This window comes from Vombatus ursinus, unplaced genomic scaffold, assembly GCF_900497805.2.
Source record: "Vombatus ursinus unplaced genomic scaffold, bare-nosed wombat genome assembly UNPS02014864.1, whole genome shotgun sequence".
Taxonomy (NCBI): domain Eukaryota; kingdom Metazoa; phylum Chordata; class Mammalia; order Diprotodontia; family Vombatidae; genus Vombatus; species Vombatus ursinus.
In genome coordinates this window covers 17,704,728-17,727,473 of record NW_020954642.1, presented here as the reverse complement: position 1 = coordinate 17,727,473, position 22,746 = coordinate 17,704,728, and the positions used below count along the sequence as shown (strand labels likewise).

Below are 22,746 nucleotides of genomic sequence, written 5' to 3'. Positions count from 1 at the left end.
GGCTGGAGCATAGAGTGCATGCAGGGAAGTAATATAAGATGAGGCAGGAGAGGCATGGAGTCACCAAACTGTTCAGTGTCTGAATACCAGGCATGGGTTTGACTGAAAGTCAAGAATCCTTTCTTCTCCCATCTCCTTGGCATCTGCTGTGGCCAAAATGAAACTCAACCTCCCAGGTGCTTTGGAAAGGATATTCATAAGACTGTAGATTTAGAGCTGGAAGGTATACCAGAAGATCATCTGGTCCAATGCTCTCTTTTTCCAGATGAGGAAACTGTCATCAAATCAGGTTGAAAAACATAATAGTTTTCAGAATGAAGAAAGAAGATTCCACATGGCATAATGGAGAGAGTAATTAGATGTAGGGGCAGGTGGGTGGCATAGTGGACAGAGCACCGGGCCTGGAGTCAGAAAGACTCATCTTCCTAAGTTCAAATACAGCATCAGACACTTACTAGTTGTGAGACACTGGGCAAGTTATTTAATCTTATTTGCCTTCATTTCTTAATGAGCTGGAGAAGGAAATGGCAAAGCACTGCAGTATCTGTCAAGAAATCTTCAAATGAGGTCATAAAGATTCATACATGACTGAAAAATGAATGAAAAATTAGATGCAACTAGATCCAGTTTAACCCTTATTCTGGCTCTAACACTTACTACTAAGTGAGTACAGGCAAAGAATTCCAATTCTTTAAGGAAGAACCATGATGTGATGAATAAAGATCTTGGTCTTAAAGGCCTGGGGTTGGGTATCCATCTTGATATTTGCAAGCTGAATGATATTTCGCAAAGAGACTTAACCCTTCTGGGACTTGGTTTTCTCCTTTGTGAAATATCCAATCAATACATCAATCCCCAAACTGTCCTAGGGTCTGGGGATACAAATACAAAAACAAATAGCTCCCTAACCTCTCCCTGCTTCTATTCAATGGCTCTAATTCCCAAGTCTGTATTGGAAATTACAGACTTGTAATCAATACTTGTACCACCAATGGCACATGGTTTTTGCAAAATTATTGAAATGAGATTTTATACATATATATATACATATACATATATATATAATATTTTTATGAAAAGAATATTTATATGAGAGCTATCAATCCCAGAAGATAGAGAGAGCCTTCCCAGAACTGCGATTCTTCCTTCTAAAAATCCATAAGGTGTTAGATCTGGAAGGTGACAGAGAACAAAATATTGGAGCTAGAAGGGACCATCACCACCACCATCATCATCATCACCATCATCATCGTAACATTCATTTAATGCTCACTATGTGCCCAATACTGTACTAATAATCACTTTACTATTATTATCTCAGTTGATCCTCACAACTCTGGGATGGAGGTGTTATTATTATCTCCATTTTATGGATAAGGAAACTGAGGCAAATAGGTTAAATGACAGCTGGTGTCTGAGGCTAGATTTGAACACAGGTCCATTTTCCCAGCATTCTAACCACTGCACCACCTAACTGCATCACCATTTCTTAGCTTATAGAATGTTAGAGCATAGAATATTACTGCTGGAAAAAATATTGTACAGGCAAATATCAGCAGCAGAAGGAATTTTGGAACAAATAATGTTGGAACCCAGAATGTTAGAATCAGATTAGAATGGATCCTTCCAGCTCTAAAGCTATGATTCTTTAAACAGAGAATGTTTGAGGAGAATAGGTTATGAGACTAGACAATGAAAAAGCTTAGAAACATAGAACCTGTGATATTTAGAACACAAAATTTTGGAAGGATTCTTAGACATAGTGTGTCCCGAGTAGAAGGAATGGAACGTTAGCATCCAAAATAAAAGTTGAGAGCAAAAAATGTTTGGAGGTAGAAGAGGTCCTAGAGAGCAAAACATTAGACCTAGAAGAGACCTTTGGACATAGAATATTGGAGGTGGAAATATCCTTGAAGTCCATCTAGTGAGTAGGAGGAAATGGAGGGTAAGAGATTTACATTCCCAAGATCTTCACCTCAATCCCACCTCATAAAGGCTGAGTGCCCAGCCCTGCCCTGAGCTGTTTTGGCAGCTCTTGTTGGTACTGGAACCCTTGCTTCTCAGCTTTCATACCTTGGTAATGGCCAGGATCTCTCCCTCAGATTTGCTTCTAAGGCACTGAACCATGGAGGCAGAACTGTGTCCATCACAAGCAGACAGATTGGCAATGATCTGCAAAGAAGCACCCACAAAGAGTTAATATTCTCATTGAGGAACCCCTGACCTGTATCACAATAGAAGGATCCTTTCATACTCATCAGTAAGCTAGCAAAGGATCATTTCTATAGGTGATGAAGCAGTGAAAAGGAGACCAAGTTGGAATCTGTCTGACTCCCAAAGGGGTTGAGTTGCCCAATCACGAGCCTACTCTGTACAGAGCTCAGTGCCAGCCAATGGGAATGGGGATGGGCAGGGGCAGGTTATAAGGACACAGTCCCTGCTCCCAAAGAGTTTACCATTTCCTCTTATATGGACATAAATATCCATAAAGGACACATAATGGGGTCTGGTATGTTGAAAGAGCATGATATTGGCTCACAGACCTCAATTCTGGTCCCAGCTGAATCACCAACTCGTTGTGAAACTTTGGACAAGTCACAGAATTACAGAACTAGAGAGTTAGAAGGGAGCATACAGATCATTCCATCTAACCTGTACTTGGGCCCCCTTGAGGAACCTTCCTGCTGTTCTGGGGGGTGTCGGAAATCAGAATTTGGAGCCAGAAGGGACTTTATAAACCATCTAATTGAATTTACTTTTATAGAGAAAGAAACTGAGGCCCCAAGAGGGAAATGTCTTACCTAAAATCACAGGCATAGGAAGAAGCAGAGCTAGGAACTGAATCCTTCCTCTCTGTGCCTCAGTTTCCTCCTCTCTAAAATGAGTTGGTCGGACTAGATGATCTCTATGGTAACCTTCAGCTTGAACATTCAATGGCATTCCAGTGCACCTTCTTATAGCTCAGGAGAGCCAGAAGGCCAATGGGACACTGGGCCATGTGGTTAGGAGGCTAATAAGCCTAAGGAAGGATAAGAGGGATTACAAAGAACAGAGTACAGGGAACTTACGTTCATAACCATTTCTGAGCTGGAAGAAATCAAGCCAGGGAGGATGGCCACACCGCTCTCCATGATTGCTCTGTGAAACAAGCCTTTGGACATGGGGGACAGAACCTGGGGAGCAAAGCACAGCAGAGGGGAGGAGGAAGGAGTCATGGGGAGGCCCAGCACTCCTGGCTTAGCAGACACAGAGAAGACTGGGAGTCCGAAAGCCAAGACTGTTACTTACCCTGCTATACCCTATGCTAACCATATAGGATAGTCTCAAACAGAGGCCACTCTATGGGACCTTTGGTATAACCAGGCCTAAAAAAGTTAGACAGGAAAGAGGGCCAAGTAGCCTTGGCCGTAGTCCAAGACCTTCTGGGTGGTTCAATAACAAAGTATGATAAGATGTTTGTATGATAAGATGTTTGTGCTCTGTAACCCAGCAATGCTTTTCCTATGCAATGCCCCATTACAAGATCACATTATTTATTGCTTATTCTTTGTTTATTAATTATGAGAATGCCCAGGACTATTGCGAGGATCAATGACTTTAAATCCAACAGTTTTTCTTCTATATAATAGGAATTTGCCACTTTCCCATGAGCTATTTTTTTTAGCATTATCCTTCCACTGAAGTCTTCCTCCCATGCCTTATCACATCCAGGAGGCTATGTCAGTGATGTGTAAACTCCTGGGGGTGGAGGGCTACCAAGGCAAAAGATCTATGTCTGTTAGCCCCCTGATGGATTTTATGTCTGTCATATGAGGGCCAGCCATGCTAAGCTCTCAGAGGCTTATCGGCAAAGACTGGAGAGAGCAGATCTGCAGCCACAGCTGGTCACAAATGCCACCTGGGAAGGCACAGAGAGGCTCTGAGCAGCATTGGGAAGAGGTGAACCTCACTGGTGAAATCTGGGATTCACTGGGCCTTGAATTATTTCATCATTACCCTGTACATTTAATTTGTTCTTGCTCAAAGTTGTTAGCAAACCTTTTAAAAAGGGATAACTCAAGGAGTAAAAGCAGTGACTTGCTTGAGCTCTCTCCCAAACCCTTCCAAATACCTGTAAAAAATGGCTCTAAACAAAAAAAGGGATGACTCATCTTCTCTCTCCAGTAAAGTTAGAGGAAGAAGGGCCTAGATAATTACTTGGGACTAGGGCAAGGGAGTGTAGTGGAACATCCAAATGAAAGGCAAGCGCAGGTGCCAGCTTTAGAGAAAGAAGTCATCAGCCCTGGTAGTTCTGAGAGGGGGAGGAGAAGAGAAGAGAAAGAAGAACTCAGGTCTGTGAGACTAGTTTTGGCTAGAAGAGGCCCCATTCAGGCCGGGGTCGTGCCTCTACCACTTACATGCGAGGCAACACTTGTACCCCCGGCTGACTCGCCAAAGATGGTCACACGGCCAGGATCTCCTCCAAAGTGGGCAATGTTCTTCTGGACCCACCTCAGGGCAGCCACCTGATCCAGGTAACCCCAGTTGCCAGGTGCGTGCTCATCCCCAGTGCTGAAAGCCAGATATTAGACAAGGTTGGAGACTTCAGAAGAAGAACACCAGGTTAATAGCATTATGAGATTTAAAGATCATTTCCTCCAGCTGGATGATGCAGTGGATAGACTGCTGGACCTAGACCTGGCAAGACCAGTGTTCATCTACTAGCTGGGTGACCATGGGCTAGTCACATAGATCTCTGACTCAGTTACCTCATCAGTAAAATGGGGATAATAATGGCATATATCTCTCAGAGTTATTGCAAGGATAAAATGAGGCACAATTTATAAAGTGGTTTATAAATCTTAAAGGACCAAACAAAAGCTAGTTGTTGCTGTTCTGATTTTACACATGTAAACTGCTAAGACAGATCTTGAATTCCCCCACTCAAAGGACTCCTAGTGCATGCTTCTTTCCATGACTCACTGTGCCTTCCAGGGGGAGCCTCTATCATGCTACTTCCTTCCTTTCCAGCTTACTCCCTGATCTCTTCCACCTCCCCCCCAGCTACTTTGTCCCCACTCTCCCTTCCCCCTCCTTTTTTCCACTCTCCTTTCTGTTTTCTCTTCCCCTATTAGAATGTCAAGTCAAGAAACATCTACTGAGCACCTACTACGTGCCAGGCACTATACCAAGCTCTGGGCAAACAGAGAAAGGTAAACATAGTCCCTGTCCTCAAGGAGTTTACAGTTTAATGAGGGAGACATCATGCAAACAGCTATGCCCAAGGAAGATTTATTGAGGAGAGATTGGGGATGACCCCAGAGAGAAGGCCCTGGTAGTAAGGGAGTCAGGGAGAGGCTTCTTGCAGAAGGTGGGATTAGCACCAAGTCCTGAAGGAAGCCAGAAGGAGGAGGAGTGAAAATGAACTGATTGAATGGAATATCTTGTTCAAGGAAGAGGAAGGAGGTAGAGAATGTGAAAGAGTATGAGAAAACTAGAGAGGTAGGAGGAGGCCAGGCTCCTCTCCATGAACTCTGCCATCCAGCAACATCACTATCCTTGTTGTCCTCACACACAACTCTCTACCTTCCAAGTCTGAGTTTCCCTTGCTATCCCCATGACTGGAATTCCCTGAAGGAATCTGAGACAGCTCTAATCCCACCTTCTTCAAGCGATCTAGCCTTTCCTCCTCCCCCTCCCCCAACACACTCCTCACTGCTAGGGCTTTCCAGAGCAAGGACCCCAATTTGAGGCTTTATAGAAAATTGGTGGGGCAGCTAGGTGGTGCAGTGGATAAAGCACCAGCCCTGAAGTCAAGAGGACTTGAGTTCAAATCTGGCCTCAGACCAAACACTTGACATTTACTAGCTGTGTGACCCTGGGCAAGTCAATTAACCCCAATTGCCTAAGCTTTATTACTATGTGGTGAACCAAGCAGGCAAAAATGAAAGACACACACACACACACACACACACACACAACTGTATAACAATCTGCATTGACAGAGATTCTGGGTACTCACATGCAGGAGAATCGTTCAGGGGCAAGATCTTGGTAGGAGTACACACTCAGAGTGGGGAGTGAGACAGTCATCCCTTAAAGCGAGGTTTGGTTGGGACAATCAGCACAACACGTGAGACAGGGCCCTCTTAATCAGACCCGGGTGTGGGAGGGAAGTTCCCCAGGATCCCTTATTGATGTGGGACTCCGGGACTCCAAGAATGGGTGCCGGCACACAGTCATGCAGTCAAGCTGGGGGTCCATTCAGGAGCTGAGGTAAGTCACAGGATCAGAATAAGTCAGGGCTTGTGAAAGTACTGGCCCTCTGCTACTGCTTAAATGCTTTATGGTCCTTAGGACCACTTACCCTGTGACTCTGTGTTGGAGTTCTATCACTTATAGCAACATGACACAATGTATTTCAAAAATCACAATTGTTACACCTTCCCTTTGAGATTGCTTCTCCTTTTCATTGTATATATTTTGTATCTATATGGCTATTTATACGTTGTCTCCCATTGGAATTAAACTCCCTGAAGGTAGGAATTGACTTTCTTTTGCATCCAAAGCACTTAAGACAGTCATTGGCATACAATAAGGGCTTAAAAATGCTTGTTAACTGACTGATTGACTGAATCAGGTGGTGATGGTCTGACCTGTGCTGTAGGAAGATCACTGACAGCTGAGTGGAGGATGAACTGGAGCAGGGAGAGAATAGGCAAGGGGGCAAACCAAGCAGGCATTATTAGTCCAAGTGTAAGGCGGTGAGAGCCCGCACTAGAGTGGTGGTGGTGTCAGAGGAGAGAAATGGGTGTATATGAGAGATGTAGCAAGGGTAGAGTCAATGAGACTTGGCAACATATTGGATACAGGGGAAAAATGAGTGGTTGTGGACAATGACATGTAGATAACAAGCCTGTGACTGGGAGGATGATAGTGCCTTTAACAAATAATGAGGGAGTTATAAAGAGGGGTGGGCTTAGTGGGAAAGAGAAAGAGTTCAGTTTTGGAAATGTTGAGTTTGTAATGGGACACACATTTTGAGATAGTTGTTGATGGGATACAGTAGGTCTCTGGTCTGGAGACTGGAAGTCAGACAGGAGGGGTTGAAGAGAGTAAGAAAAAAGAATCAAACTGTCTAGACATAAAAGGGAGGAGATGTATGGGATGATAGCTACTGGGGATGGATGGATGAATGGATGGATGAATAGATCCAGTAAAGTTTTTTGAGAGGAGAGGAGAGACAAGGACAAGTTTGTAGGTAGTAGGGAAGCAGTCAGTGGAGGTTGGAGGTGGAAGAGGGGAGAGGAGAGGGAGGGAGGGGTAGAGAGAGAGAGAGCAAGATTAAAGAATCTTGAAAGTGATAATGATAGAAAGGGTAATCTTCTGGAGAAGACTGGAAGGAATGGAATAATTCCTGTGTGTGGAAAGCTTAGCTGAAGTGAAGAAAAGGTTCATCTCTTCATGTAAGATAGGTAAAGGAGGAGATAGTAATCTGATCAATGTAAGATAAGGAGGAGGGGATATGAGGGAGCTTAGTGGGTGGCTCATTTTTTCCTCAGCAAAATATAAAGCAAAGTTCTGAGTTAAGATGGTGAGGAGAGGAGGAGCCATGAGAAATTTGAAGAGGGATGTGAAGGTTTAGAAAAGCCACTCTGGTGAATGAGACAGTGAATTGATTATTTAGGTTCAAAAATGTTGCCTTACCAGAGTCAGGACTCAGTTAAAATTATGTAACTTTAATCTGCATGGACCCAGACAACATGGTTTCATGATTTTCTATTGCTTCATTCAGCAGTATGCAAAGAAGAGCAAAAAGAATGGCTGATGGGAGTAATTCAAAGCTGAGGTTTGGCAGGGAAAGATTTGTCATAGGATAAGGTATTAGTGTAGAGGTGAAATGGTTCACTAAGGAGTTAAGATGGAGAAGGAAAGAGAGCACAACCAGGCAGGGATGATGGCTTAGGAAAGAACTGAGAGGTGGGGGGATTGAAGGCCAAGGTGAGGATGAAGAACAGGGTTAGGGGTTACCAGGCAGAGAATCTAGTGGAACGACAAGAGATTATAACTAGATAGAGGAATTTCATAGTTAACAAATATAGAAGTGGAGCACTCATGAGTCAGGGTAAAATCAAGGGTGGTACCATCCCTGTATCTAGCTGAGGTGGGGCAGAGGAGTAGGTCATGAGAAATGAATACACTGAGGAACTGGGGAGTTAGAATGTCGAAGGGAATGTCAAGATGATTGTTGAAGTCCCTCACTATGAAGATGGGAGTTGGGAAAGAGAGAAAGACTGGAAACAAGGCACTGAACTCATTGAGAAAGGAAGGAGAGTGTCCCAGAGGATGTGATAAATAACAGCTACTAGAATCTTGATTGGGTGATGAACATGAATTGAATGACCCTCAAAGGAGGAGACTTGCTTAATGATGGTGGTAGAGTGAGAGTCTGGAAGTGGTAGAGGGAAACAAGGTGTATTTTGGCTTCCTTGTGATGGAGGCATGAGTGAAAATGCAAATAGTGCTGGAAATGGTCACCAGGAGAGCTGTGTCATTAGAAAAAAGCCAGGGTTTGGTGGGTACACATCACTAGAAGGGGTAAGAAAGGAAAGGGTTAAAGATGTAAACAATTTGTTACTTACAAAGCAGACATTCTAGAGTGCACGGTGAAAGGGGTAGGTAGCTTTAGAGTATAACATTACAGAAAATAGGTACTTGGAAAGCTAATGTCACCATGGGCTTTATTACTATGCAGTACAGCAATCTGGGGTTAGGTTAACTCAATAGGACCATCTTGTTTTCTTGTTTTGTAACCCCAGCACTTGGTACGGTGTCTGGTGCTTAATAAATGGTTTATCTACCTTCTTATCTGTCTGCTAATGTATCTATCTATCCATCCATCTGTCTGTCTATCCATCCATCCATCCATCTGTCTGTCCATTTGTCTGTCCACCCACCCACCCATCTATCTATCTGTCTGTCTGTCTTTCTTTCTTTCTAGAATCTGAGACTGAGGAAGAAGTGAATTTATTGGTCATAAGAAGCAGGGCCATCATTTGAAATTGGGTCTTCTAGCCACAAATCTAGTACTTTTTCTACTATGTCATGATTAGCTTGTGGGGAAGGTAGGGGGAGCAAGAGAGATGTTTAATCAGGAATTAATGTTTATCATCATTGAACCACTCAGAGACCTGGGAGCTAATCAGTGAAAAAATACTGGTACTCACATTTTACTGGGGTCAAATCTCACCTGAAGAACCCAAGGACGCCCAGCCTGTACTGGATGGTGACCACCACCACATTCTGGGAGGCAGACAATATCGAACCATCACACATGGAAGCAGAGCCCAAGATGAGACCACCGCCGTGGATCCACATCATCACCTGCAGGGATCAGACATGGTTTTCTTTACCAGAACAAATCCGACCAAGCATAGTTCTGATGCTCCCTTGCTCAACAGGAGAATACTGTAGCCTGTTATCTTGTGACCAATGTTAAAGTAGCTCTAAATGTGAGTGAATTCACTTATCACGATACTGTATATCAAGAGCTGACAGGATAAGCACCAGAACATCTCAGGTAAGAGCCCACTTAACCTGACTCAGAGGTGGTTCAGATCCTCCTTGGACTCTTCCTGGCACAATCAGCTCCCTATGAATCATAAATTTTAGGGCTGAAAGGGATTTTAGACTGCCTAGTGCAACACCCCCATTTGACAGATGAGGAACTTGAGGCCCAGAGAAGTTAAGTGACTTGCAAAAGGTCATACAGCTGGTGGCAGAGCTGGGCTTGGAACTCAGAAATTCTCAGTCTAAGTCCTATTCTCTCTTCACTACATTCTGTGGTTTGGTTGCTACTACCATCTTCCTTCCCACCCTCCATACAAAATACAAACTATTAGGGTACTGACAATGAAGAATACTGTAAGATCCCATTCTTTCTAGTATAGCTGGTCTGAACCCAGTTCTACTGAGCTTTCCCTGATCAAGCTCAGTTTCTCTTGCACAAAAGTCTTCTGCCCCATGGAACCAGGCAACCTCACATCTATTCCAGCTCACTCCTTCCTTCCAGGTGCCCCTAAGTCTCCTGAAAGCAATGGAAGTACATTCCTTGTTTCTCTTTGCAGGACCAGCATGGGTGGCATTTCCTCCAGGTTTCACATCCTCCAAGCCCTGGAGTATTCCAAACTCCAAGTTCCTTTTATGGAAACAACTCTGATAATCCTATATTTAGGAATTTGCTCTGGCTTTGTGGTATATTCATTCATTCAACACATTTACTGAGCACCTACTATGTGCAAGGCTCTGTGATGGGTATTTTGAATAAGACCAGGTCCCTGCTCTCAAAGTACTTTCAGTCAATGAAAGGGCAAGGATAGGATATGGATCAAAAACTGTAAGAAAGACTGATAGAGTCTGTATTGGGCAAGCTAGGTGGCATATTAGACAGAGTGATTGGCCTTCAGTCAGGAAAACTCATCTTTCTGAGTTCAAATCTGGCCTCAGACACGAGCTATGTGACCTTGGGCAAGTCACTTTACCCTGGTTGCCTCAGTTTCCTCATCTGTAAAATGAGCTGGAGAAAGAAGTGGCAAACCACTCCAGTACCTTTGCCAAGAACGCCCCAAAGGGGGTCATGAAGAATCTGACACAACCGAGAAATGATGGAACAACATTGTGTGTATTAAGTGTCATAACGTATATGATAAGTGCCATAAGGAAGATCCAAAATAACTTTAAGATAGCTCAAAGGTGAGAGAAACCACACCACTCTTTGTGTCCCCAGCACTAATGAGAAGGGCTCCAGGTTTGTAGAAATGGCTGTTGAATTGAATGTTGGTTTGTTGAGGTTCAGAGAAGGTTTCATGGGGAGATGACATTTGAGTAGTTTTATTCACTATCATTTATTTTAAGGAAGGAGGCCTGGTGTAGATGATAGAGGACTAGCCTTGGAGTGAAGGGTTGGGTTGAGTCCTGCCTTGGGCACATATGAAATATGTGGCCACAAAGAAGCTACTTAGTTTCTCGGTAAAAGAGTCAAGCCAAGACTCTGAGTTACAAAATAGTTGCGTGTCCTCATCAATAGAGAGAGTTTCCACATAGTAGAGTTGCCCACAGAAATGAATGATAGCTCTGGACAGGATTAAGAAGTGTTTGGGAGGTCACACTTTCTCAATGTTTTGCTCTCTTCCTATAGCAATAATAGCCTGTAGCAGAAATTGATATCATTCCAGGTCATGGAAACAATTCCCTGAAGTTATTTCAGTCATTTCCAGTAATGTCCAACTCTCCATGACCCATGATAACTTGGGGTTATCCTGGCAGAAATACTGGAGTGGTGTTCCATTTCCTTCTCCAGCTCATTTTCCATATGAGGAAATTGAGGCAAATAGGATAAAGTGACTTGCCCAGGGTCACACAGCTAGTAAGTGTCTGAGTCCAGATTTGAACTCAGGAAAATGAGTCTTCCTGACTCCAGGCCTGGTACTCTATCCAGTGTGCCACCTAGATGTCTTGAAGGTATAAGGAGACAGATTTTAGCCTCACAGAAGCAAACATTTGCTAACAATGCAAGTTGTTGCCCAAAAGTAGAGTGGATTGCCTTGAGAACTAGTAAGCTCCCTGACCAGGAGAACTTCAGGGAAAGCTAGATGACTTGTCAGAGATATAGAGAGGAAGACTGTTCCCATGCTGGTGGAATGAGGTGACCTCCAAGGTCCCATAGTTCTCATGCCTTAGTATTCTCATTCCCCATTGTGGAAGGTACAGAGATCTGGCTTACTGGCAATCCAGTCCCCTCCTTTGCGTGGTCAGGAACATAGATATTGAGGTACAAACAGTCTTCAGAAATGGCAGTAAGAGGGATGTTCATTTTCATGGTCCTTGTCATTTTTTCTAGGGTAGCGACATCCTGCAAACACCTGGAAAACGCAAGAGGTGAATGATCTGAATAGAATCGCATGGGGATAATATAATAATAATAATGTGAATGTGAATGAATAAAGGGAGTGAATGTCCTGGAATGTGATTGCACTGTAAGAGAGGATGTGAGGAACTCATGAAACCTGCTGCAGATCAATGAAAGTCGAGCTAGACTAAGATAGAACATGACTAGAGACATTTTAACAAGAACATCACTACTGACCACTGGGTCAGTTGGATTTTCTTTGTTACAGAGGAGCATTAGGGGTAGGAGGGAGGCTGGGGTAGGGAATGGGCAATAAGTGTGGTCTCCAAAGTAAAAAACTTAAAACTGCTTAAAAACAAAACCAGGTGTCAGATTCAATGACCTCTAGATTTCTGAGCCTATCAGTCTGTGAGTTCTGGCTTTGTTATTTACTAGCTTTGTGACCTTGGGTGAGTCACTTAATCTCGGTTGTTGTTCAGTCCTGTCTGACCTGTTGTGACTCCTTATGGGGTTTTCTTGGCAAAGATACTGGAGCAGTTTGCCGTTTCCCTCTCCAGCTCATTTTACAGATGAGGAAACTGAGGCAAAGAGGGTGAGCCCAAGGTCACATAGCTAGTAAGTATCTGAGGTGAGATTTGAACTCAGGTCTTTCTGACTCCAGGCACAGTATTCTATCCTCTGAGTCACTCAGTTGCCTCTAATCTCTGTTAACTTTTGTTTTCTTATCTGTAGCAATATGTGCCTCAATACTAACTGCCTCAGTATTTTTCTGAAGTCTGTTATTCTCTAAAATCCAAATAAACATGAACTGTTATCATTAAGCAATTATCTGAGCCCAGTGAACATTCATGCCTTCAACACATACTTAACAGATGCCTACTGTGTGCAGAGCATAGACAGACAAAATGTGAGTAAAACAAGATGGCGCCCTGTGCTTATCTGGTAAGAAAAGAATAGAGGAAGGTGCTTACATAGGTGGAAAAGTAGTCGCATCTCTCACATTGCTCCAGGAATCTGGTGGTTGTGGAGGAGAAAACCTCAGGGCCCCCACAGGGGGTTTGGCAAAGGGGATTCCCAGGAAAACATTGACAACTTTGTCAATCCCCTTGATACTGATTTGAGTCCCTTGAATCTGTCCAGACTCAGTGGTCCTGATGAGGTCATCTGCATGATGCCCTGTGAACAAAAGGGACAGAAATCCTCAGGGACAGAGGGCTGAAATGATGTCCACATGCCCCTTCTAAATGCCCTACCATGACCATTTTTTCATTAGATGGGAATGTAGGCCTCCTCCTATGTCTGCCATGATTCTTTTCATTTCCCTTAAAGATCTCCAGTGATGGGGAACTTACTCCAGAGAAGGGCCATTTGCAGTTATAGACAGCTCTGCCACTGCCTCAGGAGCTGTCCAGGTTTGCAGAACCTGAGGCTCAAGATCTAAACCACTGCTCCCCAACAATCCCACCCCCAACCCAGCTTAGGAAAGCACAGAACTAAAAATCAGTGCCGTATAGTTTATCAGTATGACCCAACTGAGCAAAGACTTAAGGAGCACCTACTATGGTCAATGCCCTCAGCTCTGAATTGAGCATAAAATGGCAGGAATTTTTGTTCTCCTAGAAATCAATGACCTGTGTACCAATAACTAGCAATACAAGGGAGAGGTATAAAGGAGAATTCCTGGAAGAGAGCTAGGAAAAGATATGAGGAGGGTCAGGCAAAGCTCTGCTACGAGTGGCAGTGCCCAAGCTGAGTCCCTAATGAAGAGTCTTCAACAGAACTAAACTGGGGGAAGAGCTTTCTGGGCATGGGAGAGACAGTAGATAAAGAAGGGAGACAGAAGATGGCAGGAGAAGAAAGGCAGATGGAAAGTAGTTACAATGGGCTATAGTATGTGTTGGGAAGACTAACTTTTCTGAGTTCCAATCCAGCCTCAGATACTTACTAGCTGTGTGACCCTGGGCAAGTCACTTAACCTATTTGCCATCAGTTTCCTTATCTGTAGAATGAGCTGGAGAAGATAATGGCAAACCAACTCTAGTATCTTTGCCAAGAAAATCCCAAATGGGATCACCAAGAGGTGAACGTGATTGAAAAACTACTGAGCAACAACATAGCAAATGTGAATAAAGTATTAGGTGCTAAGGCTAGATGCACAGAGGACTGCATTTGGGCTCAGAAGATAGGGGTTCAAATCATAGCTCTCCCCTTTACTGCCTGTGAGAAGTTGTTAAATTATTTTCCCTTACCTTAGCCTGTTCTCCTTTTTTGACTAAATGGGAAAGGGCATTGAATTCAGTGGTCCTTAAGATTCCTCCCAGCTCTTCATCCTTGAACCCAAGAGCTAGAGACTGCTCAACTGTCAGGCCACAGGGCCATACTCTGCCTGGATTAGAAGGACAAGGGTCAGGTGTGCCTCTGAAATATTGGCACTACCCTTTTGTCAAAGGAGATCAAAGTATAGCCCTATATAAAATGTCTGGGAGTGACTTTAACATACATCAAGTGGCCTTCAGTTTTTTCTCTATAATCATAGTGGTTTGGAAGGATAAAAATAAAGAAATAACTCAAAGCCTCCAGCTTGTGGGATAAGAACTGACTTTTTGACAAAAACTTTTAGGAGACTGGAAACTAGTATGTCAAAAACTAGGCATAGACCAACATCTCACACCGTATACCAAGATAAGGTCAAAATGGGTACAGGATTTAGACATAAAAGGGGATTCCATCAGCAAGTTAAGAGAGCAAGGAATAGTTTACTTGTCAGATCTATGGAGAGGGGAAGAATTTGTGACCAAACAAGAGATAGAGAACATTATGAAATATAAAAATGGATCATTTGGATTACATTACATTAAAAAGGTTTTGCACAAACAAAACCAACCCAACAAATATTAGAAGGAAAGCAGTAAGATAGAAAACAATGTTTATAGCAAGCATTTCTGAGAAAGGCCTCATTTCTCAAATATGTAGAAAACTGAGTCAAATTGATCGGAATACAAGTCATTCCCCAACTGATAAATGGCAAAAGGGTATGAGTAGACAGTTCCCAGTTGAAGAAATTACAGCTATCTATAGCTGTATAAAAAAATTTCTAAATCACTACGGATTAGACAAATGCAAATTAAAACAACTCTGAGGTACCCCCTCACACCTATCAGATTGACTAATATGACACAAAGGGAAAATGATAAATATTGGAGAAGATATGGGAAAATTGGGGCACTAAATGCACTGTTGGTAGAGTTGTGAACTCATCCAACCTTTCTGGGAAGAAATTTGGAACTCTGCCCAAAGTGCAATCAAAGTGTTCATACCCTGTGACTGATAATACCACTACTAGGTCTGTATCCCAAAGAGATCATTAAAAAAGGGAAAAGGACTCACATGTACAAAAATATTTATAGCAGTTCTTTTTGTGGTGGCAAAAAATTGGAAAGGGAGAGGATGTCCATCCATTGGGAAATGGCTGAACAAGTCGTGGTATATGAATGTAATGGAATCTATTGTGCTATAAGAAATGATGAGCAGGCAGACTACAGAAAAATCTGGAAAGATTTAGATGAACTGGTGCTGTGAAGTGAGCAGAGCCAGGAGAACATTGTACACAGTAATAGCAGCATTGTGCAATGATTAACTATGATTGACTTAGCTCTTCTCAGCAATACAATGATCCAAGACAATTCCAAAAGGCTCATGAGGGGAAATGCTATCCACATGTAGAGAAAGAACTATGGAGTCTGAATGCAGATCGAAGCATACAATTTTTACTTTTTTGTTTGTCTTTTTGTGGCTTTTCCCTTTTGTTCTGTTTCCTCTTTCACACCATGACTAATGTGCAAATATGTTTACACGATTGCACATGTATAACCTATATCCAATAGCTTGTTGTTTTGGGAACATGGAATGGGAGGAAAGGGGGGAGTAAAAATTTGAAACTCAAAATCTTATGTAAAATAAATGTTGAAAACTACCCTTACATGTAATTGGAGAAATAATATTTACAGGAAGAAAGAGAGAGAGAGAGAGAAAATAAAGCTGTCTCACATTTTTTCATGCAAACTCTGGGGGCCTAGTTCCAGTCTGTAAAAAGATCCTCCCCAGTTCTCACTCTTATCTTCCTCCTTGAAAATGACTCAGCTTTCTCTTTCTCCCCACCGCACCAGCAGCTGATAGAAGAGTTTTTGGACATAACACACATGGAGAGGACATTAATTTCTCAGCAGTAAACTGAGGTTGGCCTCCTGAAATCAAACTAGCAATAATCCTTCACCCCCAGCCCACCCACCCAAGCAGGTGAGGGTAATAAGAGAAAGAACAATGCACAAGCCCCATATCTCCAATGGGAAAATCAAAGGACTCCTCCCATGTCCCTCCAGAAATCATCCCCTGCTCTGGGTCAGCCTGGCAGAGCTACTCACCTGGGGCTTGAATCAGGAGGCCCAGGACCTCCAAAGTCAGGACCTTGGGCAGCAGGGAAGTCTTCCACATCTTTCCCTCTGCACAGCCCTCTGGTTATGCCTAATCAGATCCCTGGCCTGGCCTTTAATACAAAAAGAACTGGATCAAAGGGCACTGCAGGGGAACTGGGGCAAAGGGCTACTCAAAGGACTTACTCCTCACAACTTGTCTTAGGCATATTTGAAAAATAAAAATTAGATTGTATCCCTAAAGGCTAAAGACAGGTCTGCAAACCTGTTCATCTAGCAGGGAAATGCCAGTAAATATGTAATAACAAGCTCCCTGGGAAACAAAAACAAAAAAAATATATCCGTGATGCACTCTTAAATTTAATCTGTGTTAGTAATTTTTTCCAACACTTTCTTAAGTCTAGACAATCAATAAATCAAGCCCTGAATTGTAGCATTTTCTGATTTCAGAGGGGCAAATTTGGCAATGGGTTCACAAGAGCCAGTTTGAATTGCCCCCACCACTTCACCTGAAATGTCAAGGGTCAAAATTCAAATTACACAACCTAACCAACCTCCCTCCCAGTTTCTGGAGACTTCTATGACTTTTTCCCACTTGAAGCTTGTCAGTGGTTTTCAGTTGTGTCTGACCCTTCATGACCTTATTTGGTTTTTTGGGGTTTTGTTTTGTTTTTTTTTTTTGGTAAAGTCACTGGAGTGGTTTGCCATTTCCTTCTCCAGCTCATTTTACATATGAGGAAACTCAGGCCCAGTGGGTTAAGTGACTTGCCCAGGATCGCACAGACAGGAAGTATCCGGGTCCAGATTCGAATTCTGGAAGATGAATCTTCCTGACTGCAGGCATGACACTGTATCCTCTGTGCCACCTAGCTGCCCCCTTGAAGTTGTAAGAGTCTTGTATTCTTGCTCTCACAGAAGCCTGAATTCCCTGAGAATGGACTGTCTCCCAAGTACTGTATGGAGAATCTAAGCACCTTAATCCATATCATACCTCTGTTGAATTAAGATTGTTATTATTATTATTATTATAAAAAACAATTATGATGATATTGGCTAGCATTTATATAGAACTTTAAGATTTACAAAGCACTTTGTATACATTATCTAATTAGACCCTCACAATTATTATCCCCATTTTCCAGTTGAGAAAACTGAGGCAGGCAGAGGTTGAATGACTTGCTCAAGGTCACCTAGCTAGATAATTGTCTGAAGCAGGATTGGAATGCAGCTCCTCCTGTCTCTAAGTCCAATACTTTGGCTGCTCCTCTCTGCCACTTCCAGGAAGTCCCTCTGCTGCCAGCATTGAGCTGCCTTCCCTTTAGAGTTTACTGTCTCCAGGGAGATCACCCCATCCAGATGCCTGTGGTGGCTGTCTGCTCTATCTCCTGGCACCTCCATCACTCTTCCTCTTTTCTCAAGCAGATCAATACCTGGCTCACAGACTTCCTCTCTCTCCCAACCCCTGACACTGGAAGACTTTAACACACATGCTGCTGTTCGAGCCTCCCGGCTAATCAAACTTTCCATCTATTACAGTCTACACCTTCACTTTACCTCTGCCACACAGGTCATATCCATGATTGCAGCTAGATTATACACTGGATAGAAGACTAGGCCTGGAGTCAAGAAGACCTGAGTTCAAATCTGGCCTCAGGCACCTACAAGCTGTGTGATCCTGGGCAAGTCGCTTAAGCTTTGTCTGCATTCATTTCTCACTTGTAAAGGATGATATTAGTACCTACCTTCCAGGGTTATTGTGAGGAACGTATGAGATGTACATTGCAAACCCTAAAGCACTCTAGAAATGCTAGCTGTTATTATTGGCCTCAGCATCACCCATGTTCAACCTCCATGACATAAACTCAGAAATTCAGCTTTCTAGAACATAATCTCTTACCCTTCTATCACCCCACCCCCTACTCCACCTCACTTCTCTTAAAACTCTTCCTCTGGTGACTTCCATTCGTGCCACATCACCCTGTTTTCCTAGTTCATCACCTCGGTCAGGCTTCCTTTTCCTCCCTTCTCAATCTTGATCCGATTGACAACAGGTGTGACATTTAACTGTCTTCTGCCTGTGAATCCTTTCTTTTCTCATCTGAGGGACTTGCTGCCATTGTATGGGAATCAATGGTCAGTCCGTTGGTTAGCTCTCTCTCTCTCTCTATATATATATAGAGAGAGACAGAGAGACAGAGACAGACAGACAGACAGAGACAGAGAGAGAGACAGAGAGACAGGGAGAGGAGAGGAGAGGAGTGGAGAGAAGGAAACAGAAAGAGACACACACAGAGATACAGAGATAGGGGAGAGAGAGAGATGTCCAAACTAACATAGTACTTCCATGTCCTTTAACAGGTCTCTCTAATCCAAAATGACTTGAGATAACATTTATAGGAATCTTGAACAATGAAAAGATCACAAGATGTAAAAATGCAGTTTGGAGGTTAACATTCCAAAGCAATGAATAGTCCCTAGTCAGTTTCTTCACTGATTACTTCCCTTATGTGTTCTCCTGGGGTAAACAAAGGGACCTCTCTCTTTGGCTCCATATCCTAATCCTTTCTCAATAGAGAATTGTGAATTCTGGCCCCCATTGCTTCATGGGATGGACAAAGAGGAGATTGCTCCATCTAATAATAAAAATAACAGGTGGTAATTACATATCACTTTAAGGTTTGGAAAGCAATTTTGAAATGTTATCTTGAGTTACAGTATTTTTTCATATGGCTATAGATAGCTTTGATTACTTCATCTGAAAATTGATCATATCTTTTGGTCATTTATCAATTGTGGAGTGACTCTTTTTATAAATTTGACTCAGTACTCTATATGTTTGAGAAATGAGGCCTTTATCAGAGAAACTTGCTTCAAAATTTTTTTCACAGTTACTCTTGCTAACTGTATTTCCCTCCATCCTATTTCCCACTCATTTATTCTATTGTCTCCTTTCACCTTGTCCCTCCTCAAAAGTGTTTTGCTTCTGAATACCCTGTCCCCCAATCTGCCCTTCCCTCTATCGCCACCCCCTTCTCTTATTCCCTTCCCCTCTTACTTTCCTGTAGGGTAAATAAGATAGATTTCTATGCCCAATTGAGTGCGTATGTTATTCCATCTTTGAGCCAGTTCTGAAGAGAGTAAGGTTCACTCACTCTCCCTTACCTCCCCCCTCTTCCCCTGTACTGTAAAAGCTTTTTCTTGCCCCTTTTATGTGAGATAATTTACCCCATTCTACCTCTCCTTTTTTATTTCTCCCAGTACATCCCCCTCTCATCCTTTAATTTTATTTTTTAAATATCAACCCTTCATAGTCAACTCACACATGTACCCTCTTGTCTATATATACTAACTACCCTAATAATGAGAAAGGTCTTATGAGTTACAAATATCATCTTCCCGTGTTGGAATGTAAACAGTTTAAACTTATTAAGTCCTTTATGATTTCATTTTCTTGTTTACCTTTTTATGCTTCTCTTCAGTCTTGTATTAGAAAGTCAAATTTTCTATTCAATTCTGATCCTTCCATCAAGAATGCTTGAAAGTCCTCCATCTCATTGAATATACATTTCTTCCACTTGGAGGATTATACTTGGTTTTGCTGGGTAGGTGATTCTTGGTTGTAATTCTAGCTCCTTGGCCCTCCAGAGTATCATATTCCAAGTCCTTTAATCCTTTAATGTGGAAGCTGCTAAATATTATGTTATTGTGATGGTAGCTCCCTGATACTTGAATTGTTTCTTTCTGGCTGCTTGCGATATTTTCTCCTTGACCTGGGAACTCTGGTATTTGGCTATAATATTCCTGGCAGTTTTGATTTTGGGATCTCTTTCAGGAGGTGATGGATGTATTCTTTCAATTTCTATTTTACCCTTTGATTCTAGAATATCAGGGCACTTTCCCTTGATAATTTCTTGAAAGATGATGTCTAGGCTTTCTTTTTGATCATGGCTTTCAGGTAGTCCAATAATTTTTCAATTATCTCTCCTGAATCTATTTTCTAGGTCAGTTGTTTTTGCAAAGAGAAATTTTAAATTGTTTTCTATTTTTTCATTCTTTTGGTTTTGTTTCATTGTTTCTTGATTTCTCATTAAATAATTAGCTTCTGTTTGTTCCATTCTAATTTTTAAGGAATTCTTTTCTTCCATTAGCCCTTGGACTTCTCTTTCCATTTGTCCAAATCTGCTTTTTAAGGCATTCTTCTCCTCACTGGACTTCTGGTTGTGTTTTTGTTTTGTTTTTGTTTTTGTTTTTGTTTTTTTATACTTTGGCCTAGTCTGTTTCTTAAGGTAATATTTTCTTCGGTATTTAATATGTCTAGCAAGCTGTTGACTCTTTTTTTTTATTATTTTTTGCATCACTTTTATTTCTCTTCCCAATTCTTCCTCTACCTCTCTTACTTGATTTTCAAAATCCTTTTTGAGCTGTTCCATGGCCTGAGACCCTTTTTCCTGGAGGTTTTAGATGTAGAAGCTTAGAGCTGTTGTCTTCTACTTAGTGTTTTATCTTCCTTGTCACCATAATAACTTTCAATACTCAGAGTTTTTTTCCCATTCTTTGCTCATTTTTGCAGCCTAGTAGTTAACTTCTAACTCTTTGCTAAAGTGGGGCTCTGCTTCCAGGGTGGAGAGTGCACTGTCCCAAGCTTCAGGTGTTTTGTGCAGCTGTTTTCAGAGTTACTTCTAGGGAACTGTAAGTTTTCGGTTCTTCCAAGTTGGTATGATCTAAGGAGAGATGTTTACTTCTGTCCTGGCCTGTGCTCAGGTCTGTGAGTGACCACAAACACTCTTTTCTGCCCTGGAACTGTGAGGAGCGTCCCCTCTCCACTGTGACCTCAAGCACTGGTGTACTAGTACTCTTCCTACCCCGGGACTGTCACCCAGGACTGCCACCCTGATCCAAGTATATGGGAAAGCAACAGAGTCCTGCCTCAGTGTTAGCAAAGAGACCCCTGTAATCTCCTTCTGACCAGTTGTTCAATCCACTTACTGTCTGTGGGCTGAGGTCTCTGAAAGCAGCTGCTGCCACAGCTGATTTAGAGGCTCTCAAGGCCTGCTCCTGGATTGCTGTGGCCGGGGCTGTGCTGACGCATGCTGCATTAGACTATGCTACACTGTCACCCAGGTGCATCAGACCTTTCCTGCCAATCTTCCAAGTTGTTTGGCATCTGTTGGCTGAGAGGTCTGGAAATTGCCACTACCACCAGTGATTCAGTTGTCCCAAGGCCTGCTCTGGGTTTACTGAGGGTTGGTCTGTGCCAGTGTGACTTGAGCTGGACTGCACTCCTCTCTCATCCTGGTGCAACAGACTTTTCCTGCCAACCTTCCAAGACGTCATGTGCTGGAAATTTGTTTCACTCTCCTTTTGGGGGGTTCTGCTGCTCTCGAATTTCTTTAGAGTCATTTTAAAGGTATTTGGAGGGTTTGGGAGAGAGCTCAGGCAAGACCCTGCCTTTTCTCCATTATCTTGGCTTTGCCTTGAAAGATGCTGTCTTACTTGATCGTCACAACAACCCTGGGAGGTAGGTGCTGTTATGATCCCCTTTTACAGATGAGAAAACTGAGGCACCCAGGGATTAAGTATATTGCCCAGGGTCACACAGCTAGTGAGTGTTTGAGGCAGGATTTGAACACACAGTGCTAAGCTCTGGGAATACAAATATCAGCACAAAGACTGCCCATCCCCTCTGGGAGCTTACGTTCTGATGGAGGGAAAACAACACATAAAAGATGGTGGGAAGAAGAGGGGGGAAGAGAGGAAGGTACCATTCAGAAAGTACTGGGAGAGTAAGGAGTATAGTATGGAGAGGAATGAAGACATGACGGGCTAGGGCTTGATCCTTAAAATGGAGGTTTGAAGGGCTCCCATAAGGCAGAAGCCAGCATCTCACCAGGCCCCCCATTCTACTTTTTAACAATTCTAATACTTAGCACATCTTTCCTAATTTTTCCCCTTTGCAACTTCTCCCCAATCTTGCTGGTCCTGCCCTTTGGGAACCAAACAGACCAAGTCTAATCCCTCCTTCCCATTATGGTCTTTCGAGTGTTAAGACCAAGGCTGCTTCTACCCTCATCAAACCAAGGGGATCCAAATTCTTAATGGGTATGAGGCAAGATCTCCACAGTGATCATTCCCCACAATCCTTGCATGACCACTTCTCAGGGATGTTGCAGAGGATGGTTCTTGACCAGGTAGAAGTGGGTCTAAATGGCTTCTCAGGTGTCTTTTGATTCTGAGATTCTCTGGTTCAGCCAATCTCTACCCACTCTTCTATTGAGAACATGGAGTTGCCAATAAGTCCCCAAATAAATAGACCACATGGTTCCAAGAAGCTTCCCAGGGAAGTGGGAATCTGTTCAAATACTCTGTTAGAGGCTGCATGCCTTTAAATGTACCCAATCATAGCCAGTTCCCTTCAAGGTAGAATGTGGT

General features: G+C 42.8%; 1 protein-coding gene across 2 annotated transcripts in view; it reads right to left on the bottom strand.

The window, feature by feature from the left end:
• Nucleotides 1–16,391, bottom strand: part of LOC114027963 (pyrethroid hydrolase Ces2e-like) — a 28,120-nt gene extending 11,729 nt beyond the window's left edge. The window contains exons 1-7 of one of the 2 annotated variants that reach the window (XM_027842106.1): nt 16,309–16,391; nt 12,859–13,063; nt 11,762–11,900; nt 9,230–9,363; nt 4,398–4,551; nt 3,069–3,173; nt 2,074–2,172 (exon numbers count right to left, since the gene is read on the bottom strand). In XM_027842106.1, coding sequence (XP_027697907.1) covers nt 2,074–2,172; nt 3,069–3,173; nt 4,398–4,551; nt 9,230–9,363; nt 11,762–11,900; nt 12,859–13,063; nt 16,309–16,378 — 906 coding nt within the window. In that variant the 5' untranslated portion in view covers nt 16,379–16,391. The remainder of the gene's footprint in view (nt 1–2,073; nt 2,173–3,068; nt 3,174–4,397; nt 4,552–9,229; nt 9,364–11,761; nt 11,901–12,858; nt 13,064–16,308) is intronic. The other variant, XM_027842107.1, reaches the window with a different exon arrangement.
• Nucleotides 16,392–22,746: the final 6,355 nt, after the last annotated feature.